This window comes from Microtus pennsylvanicus, chromosome 5 (assembly GCF_037038515.1).
Source record: "Microtus pennsylvanicus isolate mMicPen1 chromosome 5, mMicPen1.hap1, whole genome shotgun sequence".
Taxonomy (NCBI): domain Eukaryota; kingdom Metazoa; phylum Chordata; class Mammalia; order Rodentia; family Cricetidae; genus Microtus; species Microtus pennsylvanicus.
In genome coordinates, this window is record NC_134583.1 from 89,885,554 (window position 1) to 89,901,588 (window position 16,035).

At 52.8% G+C, this 16,035-nt stretch overlaps 1 protein-coding gene and 1 non-coding gene across 3 annotated transcripts; one reads left to right on the top strand and one right to left on the bottom strand.

Moving 5' to 3' along the window:
• Positions 1 to 2,863: 2,863 nt before the first annotated feature.
• Rps6ka4 (ribosomal protein S6 kinase A4) lies at positions 2,864 to 14,128 on the bottom strand. 2 transcript variants are annotated; one of them, XM_075973309.1, is made up of 17 exons: positions 13,963 to 14,128; positions 13,804 to 13,875; positions 12,912 to 13,130; positions 12,702 to 12,817; positions 11,398 to 11,505; positions 11,097 to 11,177; positions 10,921 to 11,024; positions 10,667 to 10,817; positions 7,588 to 7,752; positions 5,856 to 5,984; positions 5,551 to 5,684; positions 5,369 to 5,462; positions 4,921 to 5,094; positions 4,641 to 4,835; positions 4,262 to 4,421; positions 3,949 to 4,112; positions 2,864 to 3,766 (listed from the first exon to the last, which is right to left on the bottom strand). In XM_075973309.1, the coding sequence occupies exons 1-17, from the start codon at positions 14,015 to 14,017 to the stop codon at positions 3,566 to 3,568; spliced, it is 2,322 nt and encodes a 773-aa protein (XP_075829424.1). In that variant the 5' UTR covers positions 14,018 to 14,128; the 3' UTR covers positions 2,864 to 3,565. The 2 variants fall into 2 exon arrangements, with proteins under 2 accessions (XP_075829424.1, XP_075829423.1); XM_075973308.1 differs by having other exon boundaries at positions 13,850 to 13,875; positions 13,963 to 14,088.
• Positions 8,770 to 8,876, top strand: LOC142851505 (U6 spliceosomal RNA). The gene has a single exon (XR_012910818.1). It is a non-coding gene; the product is annotated as a U6 spliceosomal RNA (small nuclear RNA).
• Positions 14,129 to 16,035: the final 1,907 nt, after the last annotated feature.

Here is a 16,035-nt window from a genome sequence, read left to right on the forward strand (position 1 = left end):
TGCTCTGTGCTAGTGAATGGCTAATGAAATGTGTCCGTTCCCTCATTTATTTGTTAGTTTTCAAAGCCCAGGATCACCTTGAACTTGCTGTGTACGCAAGGATGACCAAGGATGACCTTGAACTCCTGATCCTACTTGACTTCACTCCTGCGTGTTGAAGGACCAGGTGTGTTTATGAAGGACATGTGGTTTATGAAGGACATGTGGTTTATGTCGTGCTGGGCATGGAACCTAGGTCTTCATACATACTACAAAGCACTCCACCAACTGTGTCCCCAGCCCCCATTTTCCTATCTTATTTTTTTCTCTTGAGACCGGGTCTGTTCTTATAGTCCTGACTGTCCTGGAACTCACTATGTAGACCAAGCTAGTCTTGAACTCAGAGAGATCTGTGGGCCTCTGCCTCTCGAGTGTTGGGATTAAAGGTGTGCACCACCAATGCCCAGCTCCATTTTCCCATCTTAAGTGAGATTCCCACTCTCAGTGCTCAGGAAGAGCCCTCTACACTAGAAGAATTGAGCAAACACTTAGTGGCTGAGTGTTCACATCCCAACACCTGTTGATTTTCAAGCAACTCTTTCGGTTGAACAGGGAAGCCTGGGCTACTGGGAGGCTTGCTCACGTCACAAGGTCAATAAGCAACAGCACAACAGAGTTGCTCCCAGATAGAGCTCCTCCCAGGATCCTTGTCAGGGCTCCCCACTGAGCATACCAACCTCCCACATCAGCAGCCCTGCCTCCAAGGCCTGCTCTGCTTTGCTTGACATTGGTAACTCCAGGGACCCCACCTGTCATTAGAGAAGCCCACTAAGTCACCTCTCCCCCCTTGGAAGGGGAAGTCTGCGATCCATAGCAATGGCATTCTTGACTATAAAGATGAGCTCAGCGTAGCCACATGACTTGATGGCATCCAGTAGAGCACAGCGCCAGGCTTCCTACATACCTGTCACCTGGCCAGGTACTTGTGTCATCTGCCTTTAATCCCAGCACACCGGAGGCAGAGGCAGACAGATCTCTATGAGTTCGAGGCTAGCCTGGTCAACAGAGCAAGTTCCAGGGCAATCAAGGCTACACAGAAAAACTCTCACCCTCCCCCCCTCAAAAAGAACATATCACTTGATTGTTTCAGACAGGCCAGAGGTCATCTTGCCTTAAAGAGGTCTCCAGGCCCAAATACCAACAGAAGCTAAATAAGGAGGAAACATTGGAAATGTGGTCCAGAAGGCTGCTTTCACCCACATCAGGCCTGGCCAGAAGTTGAGGTCTGTAGTTTCAAGAACCTAAAGTGGGCTTATATTTTGCTTAAGTGAGCAAAGCTATCTGCCAGTCACAAACCTGTCCAGAGCTGCCCAGACACACACCCAAGATGAGTTTGGATTATGTGAAAAGCTCAGGAGCAGGGCTGGAGAGATAGCTCTGAGGTGAAGAGTACCAGTTGCTCTTCCAAATGTTTGATTCTTAGCATCCAAATGGTGGCTCACAACTAATAATTCCAGTTCCAGGGGGGGTCTGGCACTCTCGGCTGACTTCAGAAGGGAATACATGCACGTGGTGCACAGACATACAGAAAGGCAAGATACCCATACAATACACATAAATAAAAATGAAGGAAAAAATAAATAAGAGACTTTTTTTAAGTACAGGAGCTGGTTGAGTTTTTTCCTGGCGTGCACAAAGCACCAGGTTAGATCGTGGCGGTGCACACACTCAGGAGGTAGAAACACGGGGGTAAAGAGTACCAGGTCCAAACTATTCTCTCAACTACATAGTGAGTTCCAGAACAGCCTGGACTACCGGGTCTCAAGAAGCAAAAGACATGAGTGGAGGGTAGGAGTGAAAGATGAGTCTCCAGGATCCACATAAATGTGAATGGGCTTGGTGCCCTGCCCCCCCCCAGCTAAGTAGGGGTCTCTGGAGCTAGCTGGCTGGCCAGACCAGCCCTATCTGCAATTCAGTGAGATGGAGGGTAACTGAGGAAGACTCTCAGCATCAACCTTGGGTCTCTGCACAAATGTACACGTGCACCTGAACACACGCACACCCTCAGTGACATAAACAGGCACACACACACACACACAGAGGAAACAAAAGGATGGGCCTGGGGAGGTAAATCAGTCTGTAAAGTACATCTAGTACAGGTGGAGAGGGGACATGAGTTGGGAGCCCCAGAACCCATACAAAAAGCCAGGCATAGCCAGACAGTGTTGGCGCATGCCTTTAATCCCAGCACTCATGGAGGCAGAGGCAGGTGGATCTCCGTGAGTTCGAGGCCAGCCTGGTCTACAGAGCAAGTTCCAGGACAGGCTCCAAGGTTGCAGAGAAACCCTGTCTCAAAAAAAAAAAAATCCAGGCATGTCATGGGTGCCTGCATCCTCAGCCTTACAGAGGAAAGAGACAGGTGGGTCCTGGAAGTTGATGACTAACCTGCCTCACCCACCCAGTAGATCAATCTCAGGTTCAATGAGCAACACTGTCTCAAAAAATAAAGGTGGAGGTTGACCAATGTGGTACATGCCAGCATTCAGGAAACAGAGGCAGGCCGATCTCTGTGAGTTCAAGACCAGCCTGGTCTACAGAGCAAGTTCCAGGACAGGCTCCAAAGCTACAGAGAAACCCTGTCTCGAAAATCCAAGAGCAATAAATAAATAAACATTAATTAATATTAAAAGATGGAGAGCAATCAAGGAGAGGCCGCCTACATGGACCTTAGGGTCCACACACAAACACACACACAGGTGCGCACCACACACACAGCTAAGTGACAAAGGATGAAGGAGACCTTTCGACACCCTCTCAAAGTTCTACCTGTCCCTCACCCCAGCTCCAGACATTCCCACCATGAACACAGACCACAGGTACCACACGCAGCACTGGATGGATTTTTATTTTAAAGTCAAAGGCACAGCCTAGAGGGGCTGAGGCAGTGACTGTGGATGCCCAGCCCAGACCTCCAAGGCTCCACTGGCAGCCAGAAGCATCTGTGCCCATGGGGAATAGGTGAGTGAGAAAGGGAATCCCCTTGTAGGGGAGCACCTGCCTCCTTCCTTAGCCCCACTGGGGGAGAAGCCGGTGACATATGAGTGATGAATCTCAGAAACGCTCTAGAGGTCTCCCAGGGTCTCTCTCCTGTTCCCAACACAGGTCTTTGGTGGACATAATTGCACATGGTCCATAAAGTGACATCATATTGACAGATATCCCCTCCCAGGAGCAAGGCCCCAGGGGAGCACAAGAGGGAGGGCTCCTGATTTCTTCCCCATGGCAACTGCGTGCTTAAGAATGGGATAGGATGCCCTTCCTTAGTAGAGTAGGCCCTGGGAGGGGGGACGGGGGCAAACCCCACTCTGCTCACAACACTTGCTTCCCTGTGTCCCTAACTCTTATCTAGTAAGACATTTTTTTAAAAAATCTCTGCTTATAAAAATACTTCTGCTCTGTCTGGGACAGGGTGGGGAGGGGAGGACAAGTCCTGGGAATCAGAGTGGGAACCGCTGGCACAAGTTTGGTGGCAGCACCGGGCTCCCCATCACAGCTCCTAAGGGGAAGGGGGACACAGTGGCGGGAGCTAGGAGGGTGACAACGGGCCGTTGGCTCGGCGGGGTGTCCCCTTGGTGGCAGGGGCTGGTAGGCGACCCGAGGAGGCAGGCACTGGGGAGACACGGCGGGAAGCAGCTGCGCTCCGAAGCTTCTGCTTGCGTCTCTTGGCCAGAGGCGCATTCTCCACACTTTTCAGAAAGAAGCCCTCGCGCTTACCTCGGTTGAATGCCTGGGAAAGACGAGGATGAGTGTCCCCACCAGGCCCGGTTTGGGTTTGCTGAACCTCATCTTGAAGTCTTGGAGCGCATCCCATAGTGCCCAGATTTACAGGTCCCCAAGGCCCCCAGGCTCCAGAGGTCAGGACCCCCTCCCTACGCACCAGGCTCCGACTACCAGCGGTTTACCGCTTACCATGAAAGTGGCGTTGAGCCCAGAGCGCACTGCTGGCCCGGAGGACTCCAGCACATCAGGCGTCCGCAGCGGAGGAGAAGAGCGCGCACTGCCGTCCTGAAGCCATGAACTGCTTCGCAGCCCTTCCAGCTTCAGTCGCTTGGCGGGGTCCACTGTCAGTAGCCCTGGTGGCGAGGAAGGGACATGTTGGAAAGAACGACTCCTTCTGTTTCCGCACCTGCCCCTCAACTAAGACCTGATCAAGGATTCGCTTGCTTCACACAAATACCACCCCACCCCCGCAACCACGCCCAAGCCCTCTCCAGCTCCGCACCTCGGACCAGCTCCTTGGCTTCCTCTGACACACCCTGCCAGGCTTCTCCGTCCAGTGAGAAGCGCCCTTCACGGATCTTGCACATGATCTCAGCTGCCTGGCTCTGCCCGCCCTGGCCAGAGGACCCTTGGAAGGGAACCTGCCCTGACAGCATCATGTACTAGGAGGAGAGGAAGGAGTGAGACGGGTCCAGGATGCAAGACGAAGGCCGCATCCTCAACCCACCTACAGCACCACTGCCCTCGCCACTATAGGGACCCAAGAGTGATGGGCCTTCAATCCCAGTATCACAGAGACCCTGCTTCGCATGCTGGCCTCAAAGACACTGCTACCGCCACTAACACACCTAGTCACCCCCAGATACCTCCAAGAATCATACCAAAATGACACCCAGGCTCCAAAGATCACACGACTCATCGTAGCCCTGCTGTGCCAGCAGCTCTGGGGCTGCATACTGCAGCGTGAAGCAAGGTGTCTGCATGGGTCCCGCCGGGCTCTGAGGCCGCAGTCGCGCGAACCCAAAGTCGATGATCTTTACCGGAGCCTCTGGCGTGTCATCTGCATACAAGATGTTCTACAGGAGGGAGGTGAGCGACAGTCAGCGGCAGCCCGGTGCAGGTGTCAGGCATTCCTGCCCAATCGCCCAGGTCCGCGCCCACCTCTGGCTTGAGGTCACGATGCACCACGCCCGCCTCCTCGTGCATAAAGCTCACGGCTGACACCAGGCTGCGCAGGATCTGGCTGGCCTCCGATTCGCTGAAGAGCCGCTTCTTTCGGATGCGCTCCAGCAGCTCCCCTCCTCGCAGCAACTCCAGGACCAGGTACGTGTGCAACTGTGGAAGGCGCAGCGGGTCACCACCACCACCTGCCGACCTCGTATCTCCGGAGCCCTCAAATTCCACTCCTGAACACGTTTCCAGAACCTCCTTATCCAATTTTACTCCATGTCCTGTAAGCTCCGCCTCCTGAGCGTGCTCCTTATATCCCATTCCTCCTCTATCCTCCCCACAGTCCTCAGGTCCTACGCCCTTCAGATCCCACTTCTTGGGTCTCCCTCTTCGCTCCCATCTCCCACTCCATAGGCCACACCTAACAAAAGTCAGTCACCTGGTCATGAAGCACCTCATGCAAATTCACCACGTTAGGGTGTGACTGGCACAGGCTAAGGGCAGCCACCTCACGCTGTGTGTTCTCCTCCAGCCTAGGGACAAAGCAGGAGAGGTTACAGAGGCCTACCGGGCCCTTATCCCCAGGTCTCTCTGTGAGCCCTGCTCAAAGCCAGCTCACACCTGCGGCTGAGGATCTTGACAGCGAATTCCTGGCCGCTCTGTCGCTGGCGACATCGCCGACACACAGAGAAGCTGCCCTGACCCAAAGCAGGCTCCCGAAGGTCCAGCTCATACTGCTGGAAGAAGGGCGAGTCCTGGAGGCAACGGGTGGTGGTCAGGTTCTCACTCCGGAGTAGGGTGGCCATGTCATGGCCGATGGCCTCCACCCAAGTCATACCCCCAGCAACGGGTAGAACCAGGCCAGAGTCCCCCAACCCAGAGGACTCCAACAAAGCCAATACCATCGCCATCCCAGGCCAGCCCACCTGCATCATGGCACTCCTGGCAACTGCTGCCCTGCCAGGCCTGTGTCCAGCACCAGGTGCCTCCAGCACATCTGTCATCACTGCATTGTTGTGGTCAAAGAGGATGGACGGGGCCACAAAGGAGTATCCCTGCAAGGATGAATAGCAGGGTCGGCCGCCCATGGGGGCTGCTGTGCAAGTTAGTGCGCAGGACTGAGCTCATCACAGGGAAGACCTCTACAAAGGGCCAGTTAGGAACTCTTACATCCGGGTGTGCACAGCCTGCGTGGACACATTTTATTTCACCTTGTTTTATAATCAAAGGGCCATTGTCTATCCTCCTAGTGTGTGACACCCCACTTTTCTCATCACATGAAGTTCCCCACCTGCAGAGTACCTAGCACAGCCTAGTGGCCCAGGATTGTACAGAAGGGCTGCACCTGCGGTCACACACACTTAACTAAATTCAGCAGTATCTTTCGAGACAAGGTTTCTCTGTGCAGCCTTAGCAATCCTGGAACTCACTACGTAGACCAGGCTGGCCTCGAACTCATAGAGATCTGCTGCTTCTGCCACCCAAGGGCTGGGATTAAAGGCATGCACCACTACCACCTGGCAAAAGCACTATTTTTTAATTTATTTATTCTGTAAGTGTGGATGTTTGCCTGCATTAAAGTCTGTGTACCACATGCATGCAATGCCCTCAGAGGCCAGAAGAGGGTGTCACATTCCCTAGAACTGGAGTTGTAGATGGTTGTAAACCACCATGTAAGTACTGGAGATTGAACTCCTATCATCTGGAAGAACAGCAGTGTTCTTAAACATTGAGCAATCTCTTTAGACCCTAAGCAAGGGTTCTCAGCCTGTGGGTCATGACCTCTTTGGAGTGGAATGACCCATTCACAGAGGCTACCTAAGACCATCAGGAATATCAGATATTTACATTACGATTCCTAACAGTAGCAAAATTACAGTTATGAAGTAGCAACAAAGATAATTTTATCATTGGGGGTCATCACAACATGAGGATATTAAAGGGTCGCAGCATTAGGAAGGTTGAAAACCATTGCCCTAAGGCAATTTTTTATATAACAAGGAGATGGTGGAATGGAAAGGAAATGAAAAGCCAGGCCTGAAGGTGCAGGCCTATAGTTCAGCTACTCAGGGGCCTGAAGCAGTAAGAAAGTTCAAGGACAGCATGAGCAACTCATCAATGCCATGTCAAAATAAGGCTTTGTGGCAGAGCGCGCGTTAATACAAGTAAGGCCCTATGTTTAATCCCCAGCATATAAAGGGGGAGCAGGGGTGGGAGAGATGGCTCAGCAGCTAAGAACACTGACTACTCTTTCTGAGGACCCATGTTTGATTCTCAGCACCTACATGGTAACTCACAACTGTCTGTAACCCAATCCAAAGGGATGTGACACCGTCTTCTGGCCTCCTTAGGCACCAGGCATGCTCTGGTGCATAAACATTTAAACAGACAAAAAAACCTATGCACATAAATACATGGATGGACAGACGGACGGACGGACAAGGCAGACAGATAAAAATTTTGGAGGGTGAGCAGATGTGACACAGCTGTGGCAGCTCCTTAACTGACAACTTCAGGCATCCCCTAGGAAGTGGAACTGTCTGTGGAGCTGGGTCCCCAGCATGACCCAGGGACTGTGCAGTGACTTTGCCAGCAGAACTGAAGCAGGCAGTAGTGTCCTGCATCTCCTCCATCGGGGTCTGGTGAGTTCCCACTCACCTGAAAGATCCTAGAGTCCCCAGGTGGAGGGCTGCCAGCAGGGGAGTAGACAGGCTCCAGCCGAGTGAATTCCTCTGCAAAATTACCCACGTCCAGCTCTGAACGAATCTGGGGCCGGAACGGGGCTGGGATCTTCCTGGCAGCCAAAGCAGCCCAATCCAGACCCTGGGGAGGAAGGGTCAGGGGAAGAGGTGAGAACATGACTGAATCACTCTGATTAGGGCCTTGAACAGCTGACCTGAGTTACTCCATTTTGAGTCTAACTGCAGAGAAAGAATGGCTTTACATCTTGTTAATACAAGAAAACATCTACCGTCTGCCAGCACAGCCAGGGGCACACGCTGATAAATATTTGTATCTGATAAAGAAGGACACCTGAAAATATGCCTATCCAGGAGCTCAGCTCAGGGCATAGTGTGCTTCCCTAGATTGCACAAAGCCCTAGGTCCAATCCTATCCTAGGACTGGGGAGATGGAGGCAGGAGGATCCGAAATGCAAGGTCCTCCTCAGCTACATAGGGAGTTTGAGACCCTGGCGGGACATGAGAAAAATCAGTCACATGAACATATCACATTTAAAGGAAGTCCCTCACCTGGGACTACGAAAAGAAAGATAGATCCCACGACCAAAATGTGTCCGGTCTGCTAAATAGTCACTGGGTCATAAGCAACAACCTCATCCAGGACAACTGTCCCAGCGGAGGACAGGCTCCCTCGCAGCCTCTCCTGCAGTGACATTCAGCCTACTTCAGACTGGGCCCAGAAACCGCCTGTTGCCTGGCCCTGCATCTGCTCTGTGCCTTCAGGACAACCTCAGCAGTAGCCTCTTTAACCCTTTCTTAGTCTTTCTACATCCTGAATACTTGTATATCGTGCAGCATGTGGACCAGTGATTGGAGAGCTGATATGATCCGGACGGGACTGAAAGGGAGGTGAAATGGCTCCAGAGGTAAAGCCACTTGCCACCAAGCCTGACAACCTGAGCTCACTCCCCAGGACACACACAGTGGAAGGAGAAAGCCAACAAACTGTCCTCTCGCCTCCACATGCATGTCCTGGCTTTTGGTTTACTGAGACAAGGTCTCTTTACACAGCCCTGACTGTCCTGGAACTCGCTGTGTAGACCAGGCTGGCCTTGTACTCACCACTACACCCAGGGCAAAAACAAGTTTTAGAAAAAGAGTGCTCGCTTCGGCAGCACATCTACTAAAACTGGAACACTACAGAGAGGATTAGCATGGCCCCTGCGCAAGGACGACAGGCAAATTCGTGAAGTGCTCCATATTTTTAAAAAAAAAAATAGATTAAATTAAAGAACCTGTGGAGGCTAGGTGGTGGTGGCGCACACCTTTAATCCCAACACTCAGAAGACAGAGGCAGGTGGATCTCTGTGAGCTCGAGGCCAGCCTGGTCCACAGAGCCAGTTCCAGGACTGCCAGGACTACCAAGAGGAACTGGATTACCTGACAGTCACCGACCAATCACACTGATGCAGCTTGTGAACTTATTGTCCCTCAGTAAATTCTGACATTGTAGAGAGATGCAAAGGAGTCCGTGTGTTCCATGTGTTGCTGATGCAGTGTACAACAAGAGGTCAGAGGACAAGGTGTGGAGACCCCACTTTCCTCCATCTACCCTCGCTGGGCAACTCCCCAAGGCTGTGACCTTGAAGTAGGCGCCTCCCTGCCCCACTGCCTCCCCTTTGCCCTTAGAGAGCTTTCACTTGTCACATTCTGGGTCCCTGAAATTGTGTGGCAGTGACATCAAACATAAACAGGCAGGACTGGAGAGATGACTCGGCTGCTGCTGTCCAGAGGACCCAGGTTCAATCCCCAGCACCCACAAAGTAGCTCACAAGGTTCTGTAACTGCAGTTTGATGCCTTCTGTCCTCGCAGACACTGCACACACATCATGCACAGACAAGTAAAAATAAATAAACAAATATTCCTGAATAAAAAACACTTTTCTTTGAATTTTCCACTTCTGGGAATGAGCACCTACCCTTCTATGTGGGTCTAGACTAATGTAGCCGAGCTAACTAATCTCTACCCAGCATCCATCCTCCCTATCTTTTCTTAGCACCATAATCTTAACACAACCAAGAGGTACCATCTTACAAACACTTCCTTTAGCTGGCTGTCCCCAATAGCTTGCAATCAAATGCTGTCAGGTGGAGCCTAGGGAAGTAACTGGAAGGAAAGGAACCAGTAGCTGACAGATGCCCTCCCTCCTCCTGCTTCTTGCCTGGGAAGCAGTCTAGATAGCAAGAGCTTCAGCAGAGTCACAAAGCAACCCTGGGATTGGGTGCCACATACTAAGAATGGAGGAACAAAAAAAAAAAGCTTCGATTCTCAAAGACAACTTCTTTCTCGCCATCACCCCATCCACCCACTGTATGTGCACATATATATGTGTGTATGTGTTCATGTATGTGTGGTGTCAGGTGTGTGTGTGTGCGTGCGTGTGTATGTGCATGCGTGCGCAGAAGCCTCCAAAGAGCTTTCCAAAGAAAGAGAAGAAGGAAAGGAACACCCCTTCCAAGTGTCATGCCTCAAAGACCTTGGGGCTTCTGCAGAATGACAGGTGAGAGTTCTCCCAGCATCTAGTCTGAGTTTGGGGGTGTTTCAGAAATTCCCTGAAGGAAGTAGACCCTGCTCATCTGCATCTTGGGCTCCACTCTTGCCCACACCTCCGCCTAGGGTCATGTTGGTCTGACAGCAACCCAGGAGGCCCCTCCTTGGCTGGGATCCCAGCAGGAAGGCAAGGAGTACCCACAAATGGATGCCCTTGCTGCCATATCAGACATACGCCAACTAGGATGCCTACATGTAAACAGAAGAAGGCAACAGCTGGGAACCCAGGCAGTGAGGTCTAATGTGAAGGCTCCATGCCAGTTCCTGCATTCTCAGGGAGCTGCCCAGTGAGAGTGGCCTGAGAACAGCAGGGTCTCCACATTCTGCCATTTGACCTCTTATTGTGTGCAACATCAGAAAAACATGGATACATTTATGCTTCCCACGCTGCAGCCCAGCCTACGGAGGTGGAGGATATGAGAGGCAGTCATAGGTTAAAACTCACCTGGAAAAAGGGGTGGCTCTTGACTTCCTGCGCACCCTGGGGACCCGCGCCCAACCTCTTCTTAGGGTCTTTACACAGCAGCCTCTGTAGCAGGTCCTGTGCCACAGGCCCGATCCGGAGGGGGAAGGGAGGGGAGCACTTCAAGATCCGTCTGGGAGGATGGGTGGGGGTGTCAGGGGCAGCAAGCCCCCTCCCAGCCCAGCCCAGGCAGGCCATATAGTCCTCAGCTGCCCTTCATGACCCGTACAACATACCGAGACACCTCGGCCTGAGTGTTCTTCTCTCCCTCCAGTGTGAAGGGCGAGGCCCCTGTCAGCAGCTCGAAGAGCAGGATACCCAGGCTCCACCAGTCCACAGCCTATGGGGGCAGGGCCAGAATGAAGGCCCTGTGCACTCAATTTACCCCGCCACCGTCACCCAAATAACCCACCTTGCCATGTCCAGCCTTGCTTCGGATGATTTCAGGGGCCATGTACTCGATTGTGCCACAGAAGGAGAAGGTCCGCTCTTTCTGAGAAGCCGAGAGGACCCATGTGGATACCTTAACCTCTCCCATGCCCCAAAGGCCCTAAGGGCTTAGTGCAGAGTTTGCTCTCAACGTTAGATGATCCCGAGGAAACAGTGGGAACCTCTATACCCGTCCACTCTGCAGCCCTCAGGGTGCTGATCCGGAGGGAGCAGGACAAAGGCCTGGCTGGCAGCACCATGAACCAAGCTCCCCACCCTCTCACCTCCTCTGTCAGAAACTCCTTGCTCAGCCCAAAGTCTGTGAGGACGATGTGACCTTCTGAGTCAAGCAGGACATTCTCTAGCTTCAGGTCACGGTAGATGATGCCCAGCTGGCAGGAGCAAAAGGGACATTGAGTGTTGCCTTGATAGACACTCTACACAGCCACAGCTCTGCGGGTTCCACGTGGGATAAAGAGGCATCTTGAAGATCTTTAGCCTGCAGGGTAATCTCCAAGACAGGCCTAAACCAGGACAGAGTTCGCTACTAGAAAAGCCACTGGACCCAGGCCTGTAAGCTCACACCTGTCATCCTAGAACGTAGGGGAAATGGCAGGAGGTCAGCCTAGACTGGTCAGCAATTAGCCAGAGGGCTGGGCTACAGAGTGAGACCTTGTCTAAAACAAAGCCAAACCAACCAAAAGAGAAAAAAGAAGAACCGGCTAAGGCTGGGTGTGATCTGTCAGTGGAGGGCTTGCCTAGCGGAGGCCCTGAGTTGGATCCCCGGGAACACACAAAACTGGGCTTTTGTGAGACAGAGGAGGCAGGATCAGAAGTTCAAGGTCAGGGGCTGGAGAGCTGGCTCAGAGGTTAAGAGCACTGACTGTTCTTCCAGAGGTACTGAGCTCAATTCCCAGCAATCATATGGTAGCCCACAACCATCCACAATAAGACCTGGTACCCTCTTCTGGCCTACAGGCATACATGCAGACAGAATATTATATACATAATAAATAAATCGTTTTTTTTAAAAAAAAAAAGAAGTTCAAGGTTCATCCTTGACTACTTAGGGAGTTCAAGGCCAGCTCGGGCAATGGGAGATGCTGGGGGGAGGGGGTTAAACAAGAAGGCTCAGCAGAGAACATACCTGCAGGGGAAAGTTTGACAACCTAAGTTTGACCCCCAGAACCCATGTAAGGTGGAAGGAGAGAATTAATCTGACCCACACACATGCTGTGACACATATGCACCTACACACATCACACATACAATAAAAAAATAAATAAACAAAAAATAGGAAAGGCATAGAAAGGGGCCATTGACGTTATAAAGCGAAAAGGCCCTGTGGCCAAGGTCTCCAAGAGCAGTGGGGTGAACAAAAAGCCCCATTTCAAAGGCCTTGGGGACTGAGGTCTGAGGTCACCACTTGAGGAAGTCCGGTGAAGATAAACCTGAGTTCCTGTTTAGAGGAAAGCCCCTTCCAGAAGGAGACCCTACCAGGAGGTGCTGGCCATCCCTGAAACAGGAAGCCCCTTATCAGGCGCAGGGCAGTCCCCAGAGAGCAGCCAGAAGCCAGGCCCCCTCTTACCTTGTGCAGGTGTTCCAGGGCCAGCACAATCTCACCCCCGTACACTCGCACCTCAGCCTCCTTGAAGTACTGGCGCTGGTAGAGGTGAGTGAACATTTCTCCACCGCTCACATAGTCTGGGGGGTACAGGAGAGGTTGAGATGTTCCCCTATAAGGTGGCCTAACCTAACTCCCATCACCCTCCAAAGCCAGGATGTGACAGGCCCTCACCCAGGATGAGGTGCAGCTTGGCATCCGTCTGGAAGGCGTAGTGCAGTGTAACCAGGAAGGGTGCCTGGCGCACCAGCTCCAGCACCGAGCGTTCGGTGCGGGTATGCTCCTGTGTCTTGGCGCGCTGCACCAACGCCGCCTTGCGAAGCACCTTCATGGCATAGAGCTTGCCCGCATCGTGCCCACCCGCCTTCCGCACCAGGAACACCTTCCCATAGGCTGTAGGAGCAGCAAGCAAGCGGATGGAAGGTGGGCTGTAAATGTGAGGGCGGTGCAGACTGGTGGGAAGAGGGGTGCAGGGGTGCAAAAGGCTGACAGCCTTCTACGGAAAAGGTGAGCACCTCACTAGAGGGTGCTAAGTTAAGCCTAAGAAGAAATGTGCAGTGCAAACTAGCCTGGGGAGCTTGCAACTCCAGAAGGCCTGCGGGGCGGGGAGGGGGCGGGGCACGTGCAAATCTGGGATGATCAGAGAGCTGAGAAAGGATGAAAAGCCTGGCACCGGAGGCAGAGGCGCGCTCCCAGACAGCGGAGAGATGTGCAAACCCGGACTGGGGGATTTGCAAAATACAAAAGTGGGGCTCTCAAGGGGAGAAGGGGAGAAGCTATACAAAGCTCTTGGGAAGGAGTCAAACCCCCAAAGAGACGAGGAAATCACGGCAGGGGGGCATGCACGCACAGGACTTTGCAGAGAGAAGTGATGTCAACGTGGATGCCCTACAAGTGGGCATGGAACCCTGGCACGGTAGGGCGGGGCGGGAAAGGGGAGCTGTGCCGGGAAAGGGTGGGGGGACATCCCCAAAGCCAGGCCCAGGCCCAGGCCCAGGCGGGTGAGCGGGCAGAAGGCCCAAAGCACCATGCCAGGGGCACTGGCCCAGTGAACGCGGTTCCTCACCTCCCGTGCCCAGCACCTTGAGCAGCGCGAAGTTCTCCACGCTCACCTTCTCCTCATGCCCAGTCAGATTGGCTGCAGGCACAGGGGGCCGAATAAGCTCAGCGGGTCGCTGACTCTAGCCACCCGTCCGGGGCAGCCGCTTTGGGATCCCGCACCCACCTTCGGTAATCTGCAACTCCACGGCGCAGCCCTCGTCCTCATCTTCGTCTCCCATGGCGGGCGGGTCTCTGGGGCCCGCGCGGCTGGGGCTCCGGGCGGCGCCGGTTACATGGCGGCTCCGGCCGGGGCGGGTGCTTCCTGGTGCCGCCTCCAGGGCCGAGCGGGCGCCGGCACCGCCTCCCGGCTCCCCGCCCCGCGCGTCCTGAGTCAGGCGGCTGGAACGTGACGGAGCGGGGCTGTGGGTGGGCAGCTAGAGTGGGTGGCAGGGTCTCCCCAGCCCCGGGACCGGCGAGAGTCGTGCAGGGTCTTTGGATGACACCTGGCCTCTGCTGGGGTAAGCAAGCTTCCAAGCCAGGTGTCTGCCCAGCAGGACGTGAAGGGCACCAGAGGTTTATGTCTCATGATTTTGGAAGGGCTGCCCACCCGGGCTCTGAGAACCTTCCCTCCCACGTGGCAGCCATGCCTCTTCTGCTCCTTTTAGTCACTTGACACAAATCATAGCCCACCTCCTTCTTTAGGACCACACCTTAACCTCAGCAAATACAGCAGAGAACTTTATATTCCCCGGGACACAGGAGTCCTAGGCTCTTGATGCTGGGCAGGCAATGGGTGGGAGGGGTCTTGGAAGTACGCTTCAAAAACAGGAAGCCACTTTTCATTAGTAAAGGTACTTTTGCCCCAAAGGAGACCATCTGAGTTGGATGCCTGGTTCCCACATGGTAGAAGGAGAGAACTGACTTCCCCAAGCTGTCCTTAGATTTATATGCCTCACCCACATACAATACAAGCAAAGGACATTATATAAAATAAATGTAATTTCAAAAAAATTAAAGAGGGAGCCTGCAGGGCTGATTGCTCAAGGACCCAGCTCCACCTTTCCCAGGGCGCCCCACCCTCCCTGGGCAGCCTCAGGTGCCCTGACTCACATCCTGCCACCCAGCCTAATTGTCCCTGTACTAGTTTGCTGAGATAAAACACTCTGACCAAAAGCAACTTGGGGAAGGGAGAGTTATTTGGTTTACAGGTTATAGTCCATACTCGGAACTCAAGGCTGGAACCTGGAGACGGGAACAGAAGCAGAGACCATGGAGGAACACTGTTCACTGGCTGATCAGCTAGCTTATATTATACAACCAAGCCCACCTATCAAGGGATGTACCACCCGCAGAGAACTGGGCCCTCCTACATCACTTAGCAACCAATAAAATGCCTCTGAAGACACACCCATAGGCCCATCTGATGGAGGCAATTCCTCGGCTATGAATTCCTTCCCTCTTCCTAGGTGTCAAGTTTGACAAGTGAACTATGATATTCCAGCCCTTGTCAACTGTGGCACCCAAGCACATCCTAATTTAAGCATAACCTTTCCTTTCTTGTTTGTTCCCAAGATCTCATGTTAATATCACAATATGAAAGACAGTCCAACCGGACAATGGCGCATGCCTTTAATCCCAGCACTCAAGAGGCTGAAGCAGGCAGATCTCTGTGTTCCAGGTCAGCCTGGTCTACAGAGCAGGATGGAGAAACCCTGTCTCAAAAAACCCAAACCAAACAAACAAAAAATTATAGTACCTTGATAGTCAAAGTTATCTTTTTTTAAAAAAAATCCAGTCTCTTAAATGTGGGCTACTGTAAAATCCAAAATAGTTACATACTTTCTTATTTCAAAAGGGAAGAACCAGCCGGACGGTGGTGGCGCACACCTTTAATCCCAGCACTGGGGAGGCAGAGGTAGATGGATCTCTGTGAATTCAAGGCCAACCTGGTCTACAAGAGAGCTAGTTCCAAGACAGGCTCCAAAGCTACAGAGAAACTCTGTCTTGAAAATCAAATATCAAGCAAAGTCCAACATCCAGTACTGATATCAAAGCCTGCATCTTAGGGTTCAGTATTTGTGGTCTGCCGTCCGCAGCACACACTGCTTGTCTTGCGGGCTGAAGTCACTCCTTTATACAGCTGCTGCCGTCCTTGGCCCACACCTCACACTCATGTCTCCTATAATCTGAGGTTCCCACTGTGACTGAGACTGTACCTTCACCCATGGCCTCCTGACCTCTCTTCAGGGACCCTGAC

What these genes read in the sequence shown, in the direction of transcription:
- Rps6ka4 (XM_075973309.1), bottom strand. Translation starts at nt 14,017, where the DNA reads ATGGGAGACGAAGATGAGGACGAGGGCTGCGCCGTGGAGTTGCAGATT. An exon ending in GGAGTTGCAGATTACCGAAG is followed by an intron (nt 13,876 to 13,962) that starts GTGGGTGCGGGA and finishes CTGTGCCTGCAG; the next exon opens with CCAATCTGACTGGGCATGAG. An exon ending in GGAGCCTGGGTGTCATTTTG is followed by an intron (nt 4,422 to 4,640) that starts GTATGATTCTTG and finishes CTCTCCTCCTAG; the next exon opens with TACATGATGCTGTCAGGGCA.